The 16,384-nt window shown below is 36.3% G+C and overlaps 3 protein-coding genes across 8 annotated transcripts in view; 1 reads left to right on the forward strand and 2 right to left on the reverse strand.

The window, feature by feature from the left end:
- The window catches only part of LOC106165095 (KAT8 regulatory NSL complex subunit 2), a 7,648-nt gene extending 5,330 nt beyond the window's left edge, over positions 1-2,318 (reverse strand). Inside the window, exons 1-4 of one of the 4 annotated variants that reach the window (XM_087018602.1) lie at positions 2,252-2,318; positions 1,113-1,253; positions 575-701; positions 18-208 (exon numbers count right to left, since the gene is read on the reverse strand). In XM_087018602.1, coding sequence (XP_086874728.1) covers positions 18-208; positions 575-701; positions 1,113-1,215 — 421 coding nt within the window. In that variant the 5' untranslated portion in view covers positions 1,216-1,253; positions 2,252-2,318. Of the gene's footprint in view, positions 1-17; positions 209-574; positions 702-1,112; positions 1,254-1,515; positions 1,804-2,251 lie in introns of those variants that run through there. The other 3 variants (XM_087018601.1, XM_087018600.1, XM_087018599.1) reach the window with 3 other exon arrangements.
- Positions 1,839-11,761, forward strand: LOC106165118 (uncharacterized). Of its 2 annotated transcripts, none has more exons than XM_087018596.1 (9): positions 1,839-2,030; positions 2,864-2,945; positions 3,469-3,652; positions 3,949-4,011; positions 5,791-5,836; positions 6,917-7,007; positions 7,441-7,513; positions 7,907-7,980; positions 8,467-11,761. In XM_087018596.1, exons 1-9 carry the CDS (start codon positions 1,888-1,890, stop codon positions 10,069-10,071), a joined length of 2,361 nt encoding a protein of 786 aa, XP_086874722.1. In that variant the 5' UTR covers positions 1,839-1,887; the 3' UTR covers positions 10,072-11,761. The 2 variants fall into 2 exon arrangements, with proteins under 2 accessions (XP_086874722.1, XP_086874723.1); XM_087018597.1 differs by lacking the exon at positions 1,839-2,030 and adding an exon at positions 2,048-2,120 and having other exon boundaries at positions 2,834-2,945.
- On the reverse strand, positions 11,041-16,280 carry LOC106165096 (glucose-6-phosphatase 2). 2 transcript variants are annotated; one of them, XM_013543189.2, is made up of 8 exons: positions 16,105-16,280; positions 15,642-15,761; positions 15,168-15,325; positions 14,679-14,785; positions 14,040-14,136; positions 13,740-13,855; positions 13,245-13,487; positions 11,041-12,971 (listed from the first exon to the last, which is right to left on the reverse strand). In XM_013543189.2, exons 2-8 carry the CDS (start codon positions 15,711-15,713, stop codon positions 12,709-12,711), a joined length of 1,056 nt encoding a protein of 351 aa, XP_013398643.2. In that variant the 5' UTR covers positions 15,714-15,761; positions 16,105-16,280; the 3' UTR covers positions 11,041-12,708. The 2 variants fall into 2 exon arrangements, with proteins under 2 accessions (XP_013398643.2, XP_086874729.1); XM_087018603.1 differs by lacking the exon at positions 15,642-15,761 and having other exon boundaries at positions 16,105-16,270.
- Positions 16,281-16,384: the final 104 nt, after the last annotated feature.

Here is a 16,384-nt window from a genome sequence, read left to right on the forward strand (position 1 = left end):
CAAACCCCCGAAATCACCTAGAATTCTATTGACCAAACTGTCAGCTGACGGTCTCTGTCTTTTGCTCTCTTTGTTATCCCCTCCTCCTCCCATCTCATTATAGTGCTCAATGTCTTCAAGTAATGTCTCAGGCGTCTCACGAGGACGTGCTTTACGACTTGTGCGCTGACGAATGTAGGCTGCCTTCCGGGCGTGGTCTGCACAATAACTGAAAATGGGATCAGAGCATCTTCAATGAAGTCCATTCTGACTGACTACCACAGATTTTCAAAATTGAGCTTTTGAGACAACAAACCATCACGATACTGTAACAGCTTAATTTCCATCAGGTTTTAATGGACGGAACTCTTAATATAATCAGTAATCTTATCCCTTACACAGATCAGGGCATATACGAGTCAGAAAAAAATGTTACCATACTTCACATTTTGGAACTGTACAGTAACAAAAAGCCATTTTACAATAGTGCTGTTTGAAATGATACAATTATCCATACTGGTTGTATCATTAATCATGTCTGAAATAATAAAACTGAAATATGTGAACTTGTAAAGTTTGCCAGAAATCACCATACCCGTCCTTCCTATCAGACTTGGGTGCAGCATTGGGACACCTCTTCCCACTTTTATTGGACATGTAGTTGCACTGTTTGTAGGGTGCATTTTTATCTTCCAGCAAGTGTTTGCTGCAGTACTCATATCCTAAAAATAATAATAATAAAAATAAGAAAATTACATCCACCCTGCTATTTGCTATTTTAACATCACAGTGACATTTATTTAAACAGAAAGGTCATTTAAGCAGTGTATGTTACATAAAGGTGAGAAGGGAGGGTGCTGCGTATGCCTCCACATCATTATTCCCCCTTTGTCATATTATGATATTACTCACAATTACATTCCTGCATCAATACTCCCTACAATGCTACTTCCCACATAAGAGAGTGAAACTGGGGAGTGGGGGTGTAACAATACAGGGAGGCCTTCCAAGCCAGAATGGGCTCTACTTCACCTTCACTTTATTTGGTCCATAACCTAGCATATCTGTAATAATAAAATATGTGAATGGGTGCCGGGCCAAGCATGATAATACAATTAGTCACTCTACTTTACCTTCTAACCTGTTCTGCATACAAATTCTGTGTGAATAGTTGCAAAACTGGCCTTCAGTTGGAAGTTTCACTCTCTTTAACATCTGTGCCCTTTGCTTATACATGGCTTTGTTGTATTTAACAGGAGATTGAGCTGATTTACCTGCAACCAAAGCATTTCAATACTTTTTGAGGTATATTTAAAGCATTTAAAACATACATTTAGTACTACACTGTTTAATCAGACTGTGCCAGTATTGAAGCCGGGTGCAAACGGCTGGAGAAATTCAGGAAGTAAAATTGAGAAAGTACAGCTTTCTTCAGTAGTCTTCACAAGGAAAATTCAAGACGAAGGTCAATAAGCCGAGTTAACATTATCAATCGTATTGATACTGTAGAATTGAAAAGCTGCAGAAAACGATTACAATCAAGCAGTGTTCAATACGTGCCAATGTTAAGCATTTATGACCTACATCTGACTGCGTTGCACAGGGAAGTTATCGCAATTTTCTAAGAAATACAGGTTGGCATAAATTTTGACGCACCTGCTGAACCCAGTTTCGAAGACGAGGTATTGACCCAGTTTTACGGAGAGTAAAGAAAATTCGATTTCAACACTATTTCACATAGCAATAAAGAAAATACAGATTGATTCTGTTATTAAAACATGTTATTTTCGTTGTCACAGTTCATTTTCTAAGGCTCACGATTAAGAAATATACATATTTTTCAAACTGTCAAACCAAGCGACACATGCGCAGTAGATAGTCTGTCTGTTCGTCTCGGTGCGGTAATCAATGGCGGGGGAACGATGGCTATTTTCTCAGTCACAACTTATCAACACCCCCAGCCGAGCATGTGGGATAGACTACGACAGAGAACTATCCTATAGACAACAGGCTGCCAACTTCATACAGGACATGGGACAACGTCTCCAAGTGTATCCTTTCTCTGAAAAAATTCAGTTCGAGTGGAGGCCCCCCCTACAACACGTGGAAGCGGATTTTCATTGTCTGGTTTGAATTTGCCGGTTTGTTAGACGCTATAATCGATCGTAAATATGCACTTAAATGCGTCCTCTAAGACCTAGAGATCCTTAAATTAACTTTAGTTGTAAAATTTTGGTAGAGCTTTCGCCCGTTTTCTTAAAAATTGACTTACTTTGAAGAGCCGGTTTGACGCGAACCCTCTCCACCGGAAGTGCAGTTATGACATGGAAATGCACACAACAGAGCGAATAGCTATTGTCATCTCCTCTTAGTTATAATGTTTTACTTTTATGTGTGAACAAACAAATAGCTTTTTATTCCTTAAATCTAGTAATATCATTCCACAACGTTACATATTTAGTTTTGATCGTTTAATCTGACATGAATAATAATAATAAAAATGAAATAAGTCATGTCAGGTCATTGGTGTTGAAATGTGCTTTGTTTTTTTTCTTGAATTGGTGGACACTAAAAGATTTATTCTAAAAAGTGATGGTGAAACTAATAGATGTGACTTGGTAAATGAAAGCAGATAATCACAATTATTGAAAGTATTCACACTAAAATCTGCTGTTACTTTCAACAAAGATGATGTAAGACATGTTTTGGTGACTGAGACTTCGTCATTTTAAGTTATGATTCATTGTCTCATTTTGTTACTGTCATATATAATTTTGATGCTATAAAAGGAGAATAGATTTTTAAAACATTCATTAACTGGATTGGATTTAAATGTTTTTATATATATTTTAAGTGGCTGATTTCCTTAACCAAAATTCCACAGAACTCAACTATGTATCAACACCGCCATTGTCTATATGCACCGTTTCTACATGTTCCAGTCCTTCTCAAAATTCCACCGCAATGTAAGTAATTTAGAAAAGTTATATTTAAGTCATTTACATTGGAGTCGCTCACAGCATAAGGTCTGTTTAAATTTGCAAACAAGTTGGGCTCAAAATTCATTAGATATATTAAAGCATATATATATATTTAAAGGGGTGCAATTTTAGTCTTTGTAGGCAGAATATTCCTCTCTTATAAAACTTCAAATGAGAGACTTCAGAGTGTTACATTTGTAAGCTTATTTTTGGAGGGATAAAAATGGCAAATTGTAATAATGGCAAAATGTAATAAAAATCAATTGGTGTAAATTACAACATGCAAGTTATTAATCATGAAACATGATTTTATTACTACACATAGATTTAATAAATAAAAAACTCCTACTTGAAAAGGACTCACCAGTGCAGTTATATAACCTAGACTAGATGGGTTATTAGTTTGTATTCACTGCAAGTATATGTCATGCAGGTTTAAGTTTCTGAAATAAATCCTGAAAATTTTCCCTTTCATTTTATCATTCTGTGTTTCTACTGGTACTTTCAGAGCATGTCAGCAGCCTGTATATTCCTGGCAGCCAAAGTAGAAGAACAGCCACGTAAACTGGAGCATGTTATTAAAGTGGCTCACATGTGCCTCCACAGAGAGCCTTTAGACGTGAAGAGTGAGGCATACCTAGAACAAGCACAAGAACTTGTGATAAATGAAAATATTCTGTTGCAAAGTTTAGGTAAGTGTTGTCTTGGGTTAGATTTCATTGGTTTTTTTTTAGATGTTTTTGAAAATAAGTAAAATATGCTAGTTTTATGTTGAGCATAAAGAATATTTTGAACAGTGAAGAGCTGATATTACTTTATTAACTCATGGGAAAACATTTATATTGTAGTTTACTAGTTAGTTTATTAGTAGGAAGCACCTGCAAGTTATAAGCAATATGTCCTTTCCTAACTCTTGAAAATATGATAATTCCTTATAACCATGGTTCTGGGATGTTCATATATTTGAGTCCGATTTTTTTAATTTCAGGTTTTGACGTGTCCATTGACCACCCTCACACTCATGTAGTTAAAACCTGTCAGTTGGTCAGAGGTAAGAGTTTGGTCTTTGGAGGTAAACTGCATGCTTTTTACCACATCTTACACAGCAGGCAGACTTCACTGTGTCTTTATTTGATAATGTGTACAAACGGGAACAATTTGTTATCACTTCCTTGTTTTGAGTTCCTAGAAAAAAAATCGCAGATGCCGAACGTCACGTTTGAAGGGTGTTTAAGAGGGGATCAGGGGGAGTGAAAACGTTTGAGCCTTGAAAGGAAAGCAATTGTAGCAGCAGTATTTGCTTGTGGTTATTATTGATATTGTATTTGATAAAGAGGGTTGGAACAGGTTTTGTCATGCTTTGGGGCGAAATATTCGTGAAGAGCAACAAGAGGTAAGAATTCAATATGCAGAAAAATTAAATAAATAAATAAGAGCACCCAAATCATTAGACAGACAGACATAGATAAAATTAAATGTTGAATTACATCAAGTGACCAAGCCATACATCTAGTCTGAGGTAAGTTGCTTTGTTAGGTGCATAACAAAATTTGAAGGAAATTTTGGAGAGTTCATGTGGAAAATTGTTCCTGGTGATACTGCAGGGAGTATTGAATTATAATTTAAGAAGGAAATGCTTAATTTTGTTTTATTATTACTGGAGTATACTTGGGTAGCACTAGCAATTTTTTTTTTATTTTGCTTTTAAACCAAGTCACTGTTTTTTTTTTTAAATCACTTTTTCCTCTATATGTTTAAAATCCGAATAAAACAAAATCAACTCTATTTTGTTTAGCCAATTTAATTCAGTTTTAGTATTTGGCTAAATTGGCGAGTGTTAGCGCTACCCTAGGTATAATAAATCAACTTGTGCTTAAAGGTAATGAAAGACCACTGACTGTGTAAGTCGGTTTCCTATCACAAATATGTTGTCTGTCCACAACAATGATAATAATCCAACTATCATTTGGTAAGATTATTTTTTGTGTTTGGCCAAAGTCGTGCAGAGGGCACGTTCAGAATTTCCCAACACTTGCTTGAATTTATGCAGTCTTCATGAACGTAGAACTAAAACTTTTTTAAAGTGTTCAGAAGGTAGAATTCATAATGCAATTATTATGATTATCATTGTTATTTTTTGTATTGTTTTCACTTGTGTTTCTTAGTTTTAAAACATACCGTGTACCAATATACTTCAACAAATTTGTAACTTTTTAGTAAAAACCAATGTTAATTTTAAAACCTGACCATTTCTAACCCCACATGTTTTATTTTTTAAAGGTTGCAAGTAGATTGTAAAAAGGAGTTCCTGCAAATGCTGTTGCATGAAAGCTCCATGATATGTAACATGTCAATAAAACGGCAGCAAAGATGCTATGTAAAACTAGCACACATTATTTAACAGTAAAATGCTGCAGCATTTCTTCAAGGGGAGCATGATGGAGTGCAATTTTTAAAAATATTTTGATGCTATTATTGTCTAGTTCAAAGGGTAGAATTTTTCAGCCAGTAATTTTAAAGTACCAGGTTGCAGCATTTGACAATCATGGAGCAATATTGTTACATGAGTTTGAACAACATAAATTTATAAATTTAAAAATTTGAAACACAAATTAACTAGTTTCTGTCCTGTTTTCCTATGTAGAAAATGCAGCAGCTTGTTTCACAAGAAACTTTACAGTTTGTTTTATGTAAAAAAAAAAAAAGCAAACCAATAATGCAATCAGCTTTTTTTCTTTCCCAACTGTGCTCGTGCCTGCCCATGTGCTGACTTCTGGGGTGCGTCCAATCACCTTCCGCCATGATTGATTGACGATGTCCACCATTACAGCCAGCAAGGATCTCGCCCAGACATCCTATTTCCTGGCAACCAACAGGTGTTTGTTGTCACTTAAAAAAACCAACCTTACACCCCTGTGCCTGGCAGTGGAATAGTCCAAGCTCCACTCATCACCAGAGAGGGCAAGTCTGTTCCATTGTTGAGGATGGGTGGTGCAAGTAGTTGTTTGCTGTCCTTGTGGCTATGAACAAGTGCCTTGTGTATAATTTCTACTTAAAGTTTTTTAAGTAAATGGTGCCACAGTGGTGCTCTACAAAGGCTGACATGGGCATCATTAAAGTGCAACAGTGGTGCTGAGAGTGTTCAGGCATAGAGATGTTTTATCAAAATTTAGACCAAAAAGCACATGGTCATTTGCTTTCTTAAAAGATCATTTTCTATTTGATATCTATGTGTATGTTGGGTGTATCGTAAGATCTCTACTGGATTAATATTTTGATTAAGTCTTGATAATAATTTAGGAAAATTACGGATCCAAATTGGGGCAAGAGAATTTAACAGTTGAAGCCTGAGTACTGTCAAATGAAATTCATATAGGTAAAAGTTATCTGAAACCAGAAAACTGCCCCAGTTTTGATTTGGTATTATTTTTTTAAAGAGTAAAATTCACATTTTCCCAAGATGCACCCAACCACTGCTCTGCAAAAATGGAAAGAATAGTTCAAGTTTTACTTTTAGTCAGAAAAGAAGAAAAACCGAGATCATTTCTTCTCGAAATATCTTGAGACTTAGGTGTATGAAGCTTTACCAATGTTTACTTGAATTATTCCGTCCTTAGCAAAGCAGTTATTAAAAGAAAATGCTCAGTGCTATGTGTCAAGGTCTAAAACTGAAAAGATGAAGCAAAAGTTTACAGAAGGGACAGCCTGATTCTGAAGAAAATTAAAAGAAAAATGCTTCAAAAGTACCATCTATAAAATCATTTTCACTTTTTCAGACTCCCCTTCTGTACACTTCTGTTTTCTCTGAACAGTGAAATCATGATCTTCAATTTCAGGAATTTATTTCAGGAAGGCAGGCACACACACACACACACACACACACCTTTGCAATTGACTCATGTTCATGGCAATTTATTGCATAAATTGAGTTTTTTTTCCTCTTTTTTTCTCTCCAGTCTCCACCTGACTGATATGTGCCTACGTCATAAGCCCACTGTGGTGGCTTGCGTTTGTATACATCTGGCTTGCAAGTGGTCCAGTTGGCAAGTATGTTTTTTTTTTTTTTTTTTTTTTTTTTTTTTTTTTTTTTTTCATCATTTAACCTGTCTGTACTTTATTGTCCCATCTCCTTTTCATTTCTAATGGAATGTTTCAGCTAGTAGCCAGTTTGTGTTTATTCTAGACTAGTTTGTTTCCACTTCTTTTTCTTTTGTCGATTGGTTGTTTTATTGACATATAGATAATTTTATGCTGTTTTATTGACATATAGATAATTTTATTTTGCTGGAAATTTTTCTTAACCCTAGCCAAGAAAAAATAAGAAAAAACCACAAACTGAATTATAAGTTAGTATTTTTGCAATAATTTAAATGTTAGCTTTAAATGCACATCTTAGAAATGGTGAGGATGTTATAAAATTGTGGTGATTAATGTGTAAACAAAAAAAAAGGATTAAGTGTATGTAAAAATATTTTTCTAGATTCCAAAGTCCAGTGAAGGCAGAGATTGGTTCTGGTATGTTGACAAATCTGTCACCATGAAACAACTGGACGGTAAGTTAATTGCACTTCACCCTCACATTGAAATCCTTGGGCATATCAATACATCTGTCAGGAATGTACTCTGTTATAGCCTTCCTCATTTCCTATATCAAAGGGGCCTATTTGAATTTTGGTGTGGGTATAATAGTATGGTTTTACATTTTTTTCTTAAATCTATATACATTTTTCTCTTCTCCCTTCCTAAAAAGCTCATTTCACTAAATTAATAGCAACTTGAAAAAGATAATAAAATGCCAGCAGTAAAGTTATTATATATTTTAAAAAGATTGCACAAGATTGTGCATATTTTAAGTAAAATGTTGTACAAACATCATTTTTGTCTTGATAATTGTTATTATTTTATTTATTTTTTTTATACTTTGATCATATTTTTACATATTCCAGAGTTGACCCACGACTTCCTTTCAATCCTAGATAAATGTCCTAGCAAGTTGAAGAAGAAGATATTAACATGGAAGGTGGGCTTTATTTACAACTCTAACAGTCCAGCTTGCTTTCATCTGTCACTTGTCTTCCATGTCACAAAAGAATTTCAGATTGCAAGTTGCACTCACTTTTAAGATTTAAGCCTTTTAAGATCAGCATAGGGATTTCCAACAATTGCCATAAAAGTTGATAGACATTAAGTTAATCCTGAAATTGTTAAAAATTTGGATATTGTTTGATTGTTGAGTGACTTAAAACTGTAAGATTTTCAAAAGGTTGCACAGATGACCATATTGTGTTTGTCTTTACAAACTCCCAGCTTTAAGGCAAACAGTATTTAAAATGAAGGTTCTAAATGTGGAAATCGGTCAAGAGCCAACAACTCTGACTCGGGTGCATATTATTTATTCCTTGAATTTTTCTTCTTTTTGTAGCCAGTAGAGTAAAAAAATATTCTTAGTAATTTTATTCTTTGAAATGGTATCATACTCTTCTTCATTGCTGTTTTTCTTTTTCAGACCTCATTACAAAGTGGAGGACTTTCAGAAGAGCAACGCAGGGACCAAGAGGGGCCAGACCCAAAGAAAGCAAAACTAGCGCCATCTACATCAAGTAGTAGTGCAGCCTCTAAAGGAGCACCCTCATCTTCAGGCTCATCAACTAAAGTGGTGCCATCTGCTACAGTGACTTCATCTTCTGCTGGCGCGGCTGGAAATGGTGCCCACCAGCCGCAGAAGAAAGCTGAGCATGGGAACATTTTTCAAAAGTTTGAACAAACAGAGACTAAGACACTGAAAACTGACAGTGCCGGAAGTGGTCATCCAGGTCAAGGGATTTCTGCCATGACCTCCAGCTCGACTCACAAGCCACCCGAAAAACACACCACGTCGCTCAAAGAGTACCGAGAAAGGAAGGAGAAAAGTGCCCAGGAACGCTTGGTGCAGAAAATGAGTAGCAGCGCTGATGTTAAAGTGGAGGAGGAATTAGAACCAGGTGAGATTCCCGAGGACTCTCCTCATCCCAAACAGCACTCGGGTGACCAGCGCCGATCTCATTCTCACTCAGAGATGAGGTCTGGTAAAGAGCCTTCCCACAGGACTGACCCTTCTCACAGGGAGAAATATTTGGCCGATTTACATCGCAGGAAACTTGGCGAGTCTCGGTCGGCCACTGATCAAAGAGCTGGTGATGACAGGACTCGTGTGGCATATGAACGTGAGAGGGGAGGAGCAGGCGACTCCACATTCACTAAGCACTCCACCCACTCTTCTAGACCTGAAAAGCATGGGTTTTCTGGAGGGCAAAGGTCAGATGGTCGTCGGGAGGGCTCGGGTCAAAGGTCACATGGGCAGTCGAGGCATGAACAGCAAAGACACGAATCAGTAACGAGGCCTTCTGCGAACAGTTATAGCTCAGAGCAGCAACGCAGCCTTGAACTAAGCGTACATAATCAACAGCACTTTAACGAAATTAAGAAAGCTGCTGCTAAAGATCGCCACAGTGTTGGCCACCCAGGTAGCAGTAGTATAGGTGGGTCAGGTAGCTCCTCTGCGCCACCTTCAGGAAAACATAGTGGTAGCACAAGATCTCACACTTCTGCAAAACATCCTGCTTCTGAGTCGCGCAAACGGGAACTAAGTCCTGCTGGTGGTCCGCTGAAATTAAAAATATCTACCTCATCTTTAAAGACAACATCCCCACACGCCCCACCACCACTGAAAGTACAGCGACGTGATCAGATGTCGTCTTCGTCATCTCAGATTACTGTTCCGCCTCCACCAGTACCTGCAGATTCACTACAGAGTGAGGTCCAAGCTGCTTTGTTTTCCGACAGTGAACACAATGGCAGTAACACGGGATCGCCTCAAGTCTCCCAACCTTCAACACCAACTCAAGATGCACTGACCAAGATTCAGATGAATCTGCAGCAAGTCATTGAGATGAAAAAAGCCACGTTACATCGCCAGTTGCAGCAACAGCAGCATCAACAGCAGTTTCCCCCCTCCTCAGGGACTTATAATGCTAGCCAGCAGCAGCAAAACTTTCCGTATGGACAGCAAAGTCACCAATTGCCACCAATGCCAGACCAGCCACCACCTCCGCCTCCACCACCTCCGCCCTGATCGCCCACCGGGGGAACACTCTCTACCTATTGTGGGAGATATCTGGAACGAGGTTGATGTATGGAATTTCTGCTTTATATTAACTGGAGAGTTTTCATATAGCCCACTCCAGTGAAAGGATGTTATCAATGCAATTACGGAGATGGGTCTGTAAATTTTGAAGCCTTATGTTGCTAGTTGGGGTTGGAAAAAAAAAGTGAGCATACAAAACATAAATCCAGATTTCTTGATAATAAGCAGTTACTCGTTATTTATACTAGTACAAGGCTAAAGTTCATTTAATGCTAGAGTCTTCATTAGATAATGGGTATGGACTCTTTGGATCCCTACAAAGATGGGGGGGAGGGGTGCATTTCTCAGGCACTGTTACATTATATAAGAGTATACAAATTGCCTTCTTCAGGTTCCTTTATTGGAAACCCAAAGTATATAGGAATGCCCTGTGTATGCAAACTGAATCTTTTAATGTTGCCCTGGAAATTCTACTAGTGGGATATGCATGCTTTCCACCTTAGACCAGGCACAAGGAAGCTAACAGAAAAAAAAAAAAAACCTAAAAAGTACTGGTCTCTCTGTGGTGCACGGAGTTCTGTGTTATTCTGATGTTGCAGATTGGGGTGCATTATTGTGCCATCTTAATCAGAAGGAAAAAGGGGGTGTTTGGTGCAGGGCACTTTGCATTTGTTTTGTGATTTATTTATTATCATTTATTTTAATGATTTTGAGAAAAGATCATTTGCGAGTAGCTTCTCCTGCAAGCTTTGACCACTGTCCTAAGTAGTGGGGAAGAAATTGTGCCAACAAAATGGGTAGCGAGGTTCATTTGATTTGATGCTCGTAGAAATACTTATTGTACAACTTACTTCACTGTTTGTATATGTAATCCCAATTAATCAAATGTTAAAGTGGTCAAAAATGGGGTCTACTTTTTTTTTTTTTTTTCTTTTTTTAAATAGGAAAATGCGTAAGTTGATGTCTGTTTGTAAATTTGTTTTGTCTGGCAACAATTAAGTGATGAATGTTGCACCAGATTTTGTATTGAATGTGATAGTAGGGTTTCTATTGGTAGAATACCAAGAAGGTACTCCTTAAATGTTCCAAAAAAGTTTCTATTCCTCTTTTGCGGTTGTAATGCTCTGCTAAATTGTCACTCATCAATTCTCTCAGTTAAAAGTAGTTTACATATTGATCGTTGTTTTATTTATGGAACCATTTGAAATTAATTCAGCACAAACATACTTATGTACTACAGAAAAAAAAATCAATTTGTTGAGTTTACCTTTTTGCAGGGAGCAACTTTAGCTTAGAGTGTTTCTTCATGTTAAATTTGGTAAATAGATATGTGTATGGTGTGAGGCAGCTTTGAGGGTATTTTTTGTATAATATCACTGTTATAAGTGGTACAGATTTTGTTGCTTGCTGACAGATTGCCCACTACAGGTATTGCAACTAGAAATGTTTTTGTCTGCTCAACAATGTGGTTATCATTGCAAAGTCTTGCTATTGAAAATTTGTCCACCGTTCCTCAGCGAAGTTTATGAAAGGAAAATGTTATCATGTAACCTTGGTGTATTGTGTGGATATGAAGTTGGTTATTTATATTCTGCTTAATACTATTCGGTAATTAAGATAAACCTAGATAATAAAGATACTTTTCTGAGCCTTGATAAATCTGGGAATTCAAATGTAATTCGCAAAGGTTTTAAATAGTCACTGAACCATACATTCTTATGTATATTTTCCTTTGCTTTTATCTATAAATTGGTCAGAAATTGGCACAAGAAGATGCAATATCAATATAATACTTAAATATTGTTTAATGTTAGATGTTTTAGTTTAAGTTAACTTTTATTGTTCACATGTGGTATGGCCACCAAACTTTCCTGAAATCTTTCCAACAAAATCCAAAATATTTATTTTCTAAGTTTTGGTTAGCTGATAAATAAAAATGTTTTTCAGCACTGACAGAGATGTCAGTTTGACAGTAATCAGTATAATATATCTACTAGTCTAGGATAGAGATAGGCATTATGGGCTATTTATCCACTCCCCAAAAATTGACTTATTGTACATGTTCAGGGTCCATTATTCCAGTAATATTATATTATCTGTAGAAGTCTGAGTAGATAGCTTTATTTGTGAATCTGGCCCTGTATTTGTATTATAAATTATGAGTGCAGTGTTGAGGGAATCCAGAACTTGAGACGGCTAAGAAAGTAAACAATTCAAAACGAGATATTAAAAACTGAACAAGCATAAAAAATTTATGGCATATGTAATGTGCGAAAAAAATATAAAAAATTTAATAAAAATTGTAAAAGTAAAACAAAAAATGTTGTTTACATGTATTATTTTTTCATTGAAATTTTGGTTACATGATGCTATGATACTTCAAAATTAAAAACAAAGTCAAAACTGATGTTCAGGATCCAGTCCCTTGCCGTGAATAGCTATCACAAAATGAGCACGGTATCATTCTTTGGCCTGAATTACCCAAGTGTTGCATGCAGGCAGCTAAATTGAAATTTATTTGGGTACCACCAGAAATTTGCAGCAAAAATCCACATGGTGTTTCAGACTGGAGTTATATTCTGCTTTGCAAAGAAGTCCATCCTCCAGACCACTTCTTCAACAATGTCAACCATTTTTTTTCTGACTTGAGCATCTTGCCATTTGTTTGGCCCAGAAATCTCCTATCTTTGGTATCACTGCTACAACAAGGAATGGCAAGAGTAGAAACTTGATAAAAGTGAAAGCATAAAATACTAATATGGAGCCCTGGGGACCTTTGACGTAGTCCGACCCCTGACACAGAGCAAGACTAAGTGGCAGGGAGATGGCAGTGCGTACTATATTGAACTCCTTGAATTCTTTCTCCATCTTGATGGCCATACCTAAACCTAAAAAGAAAAGAATTACAGACTGAAATAAAATACAGGATATACTAATGGCCAAATGGCAGATTGAAATCTTGTGGTAAAATTAATGGTAGTACAAGGTACAAAAATTTATACACATTTTAAAATATATATATAATGTAATACATAAAAGAAAGTGAAATGAAAAATTGTTCAAATCTGTTCTAAAGTGTGGGACACGCACACGTAAGAGATGATAATTACTCAGTCCAAAGATTCTTTTTTGAAACCTGACCCCAGATTTGTTTGACCTACCAAACAGAGCACCTACATCCCTGACCAAAGCGGCAAATGGCGTGGTGTCCAAATGAACCCAAGCTGACTGTGCACACCATTTCTGAGCCAGCGGTAAAGTCCAGGCGGGGTCAAGTCCCAGGAAGTTAAATATCCAGAACTGACCACTGGCGGAAACAAGCAGGAATACCCCAACCAGAACGTGGTGTACCAGGCTCATGTCGTGTGTTGAGATTCTGCTGAAGATGACTGCTACCATAATACCTAGAATAAATGCCCTCTCTTTTATAATTTTGTAATTAACCTGATACTCTATAAGGGAGAACTAACATGGTCTACATTGATCATTTTGAAATGTCAGTTTGTTACATCTGAACATCAGTGGTACCTGACTGAATTAGCTCTAAATCAGTCCACTACATACAAACTGAACACTGTTTAGCTGTAATAATATATAATTGTTTAAAATCTAAACAGCATGCAGTACATGAAATAGATATGAAAATATAATCTTACCTACAGCGGTTCCAAAAATTACTTGATGGGGGAAATGTGTGGCGATGAAACATCTAGACACATTCACAGTGAAAAGAAACGCAGCAAAAAAACTCCAACCTATCATCTTCCACAGTCTGAAGTAATATTGAAAAACATACGTCATCCTCTTTAACACTTCATTTTAAGATAACAATCTATTCTAATCAAATTTCTGAATATCTCACTGATTCAGTATGTCATGCAAAAAGAAAAAAAATCACATCAATAACACAATACCCATCTGCCATTCAAACCCATCCTCAAGGCTATTATACCTACCTTGAATGTGCTCCCTGTCCCAGTTTATAATGTATCAGTGAAGAGATGATAATATACCATACACTGGCAGTGACCATGGCATGGCCTGATGGACTGCCTGAAACACAAAATACAATCACATTATTATCTATCCTTTAAGTTGCTGACGATGTACTGCAAAATAATTTCTATAAAAATAACTAGTAATTGGTTTTGTAAAACAAATAAGCTGTTTAAATTCCTACGTTTTATATCCAAATATTTGCTAACAGTAGTTGTTCAAGGTTCTATGGATGTACATGGTTAGGGTGGGGGGGATGAATATCAACAATTTTGTACAACAAAATTAGACAAAGCCAATTACAAAATATGTTTGAAATTCAATTTAAGGCATTTGTCTTATTTAACCATAACAACTGATAGCAGAATTAGTTATTTTAAAGGGTTAACACAATAATCCAAAAGAGAAAAGAATAGTATCTCTAATAAAACTTTTTTGCTACATTAAAAGTAAAAGACACATTGACAAAAGTTTATTAATAAGAAACAACAATATAAAATGCTGGGGCAAAGCTTATGTTAAGTTTTCGCCCCAACAAAAAATAATTGCCTTTTTTTTTTACCAAATCCTGGTAAAATATTACATCATGTTAATATTACCTGGTCCTGTTTCACAGGTTAATCTGAACTGGTCTAGGTGTGGGGGTGATATACCATACAGGTCTGTTATCTTGACCCACCAGTAAGGCCTGTGTCCATATAAAATCCTGAGTAAATGAATAAATATATTTAAAATACATGTGTGCGCATGCATGTGTATGTGCACACATACAGTATGTACATATTGTGTATAAACTCAACGATTCATGAAGAGGGATAATGAGTTACAAAGAAGTGTTATTAAATGCATACATATCACAGCCCATTTTTTACCCTCTCATTCAGTTTAACAGTAATGGAGTAGTACACATGTAACAGTGATTTTGTGTAAAGAACATTGGAAGAATCAACCTGCATGATGCCATATTAAAACCTAAGATCCTTCCCCAACCCTTATGAATGTTTACAAAAGTAGGGCAACATTCTACATCTTCTATAAATAATAAATGGACAGTATGAAACAGAAAACTAGATATTTTTAAAACATACCATTTAAGCACAGCATTCAACCATTCTGATATTGCAGCAACCCAGATCACACGCTTTCCCACACTGTTGTGGAGACAGTAGAGCAGTGGAAAGTAAAACAAAAAAGCAGCCCTCGGGTCTCCAAGATGAGAGAGAAACAACATCAATTCACTCTGACCCTTAAAAATAGGAAGAAAATATGTCATATTAGAAATGAGTGAAGCCTATACTGATATATGATGTGGCAAAGGGTAAGCAATATTAACCACTGGATCAATTTTTTTTTTGTGTGTGTGTGTGTGTGTGTGTGTTGGGGGGGGCTCTAAGTATTGATCTGTAATATATCTCCAGTATGCTTCTACTTCCATCTGTATGGTTATGGCTTGGTACGGGTTGGTACGACAGAAAAATATTTCAGAGACCATTGATTAACACTCTGGAGATGGCTGTTGATATACATGTAGTTATCAAATGTGCTAAATGGTTTAACCCAACCTTGAACTGCCTCTGAATGGTTTCTATGAAAGCCACTCCTGATAGATGCAGGACGTCCATAAATGGCCCCATATCCTGGTTCTGTGAGCACACACAAACTGAGCAATTATGTTAATATTTCTGAAAATAAACATATATATATAGAGAGAGAGAGATAGATAGATAGATAGATATGTTGATGCACTGTATTACTATTAGCATATGTAATGTCATGTAGTTTCAAGTTACGTACTCAGTTTTCGGCTAAATTAATTACCTTAACGTACGAAGAAATCGATCACCTTTTCAAACTGATGGCAATCTATTTACTTTCATAAACAATGATTCTGAATAATACATTACTTAATCACTTTTCATGAGAATATACATATAATACTCGACTACATTCGATTTCGATTTTGCTTACTCGAAACTCGAAAATTCCAAATTGAGAGAGAGAGAGAGAGAGAGAGAGATGACTTACCGTGGTCAGTCTTCGCGACGAGTGTTTTTGATGTGTTTTACATTTGACCAATCCTAGAGCAGGATGAAAATACAGGACTTCCTCTTATTTTAAAGACATAGCAAGCGGTAATATATGTAGGTGCGACGTGGACGTCTGCTACCGCACCAGATGATAAACATTAGCTACGGGGTAAATCATGCGAACACATGTTGCACAAAATTGCATTTTGTAGCCAACAAAAAATAGTAGATGACCCTTTATGAATTAAATAATAAATGAAACTTATCTCTATTTTCTA

Source organism: Lingula anatina, chromosome 7, assembly GCF_051362555.1.
Source record: "Lingula anatina isolate TDL-2025a chromosome 7, LinAna3.0, whole genome shotgun sequence".
Lineage (NCBI taxonomy): Eukaryota > Metazoa > Brachiopoda > Lingulata > Lingulida > Lingulidae > Lingula > Lingula anatina.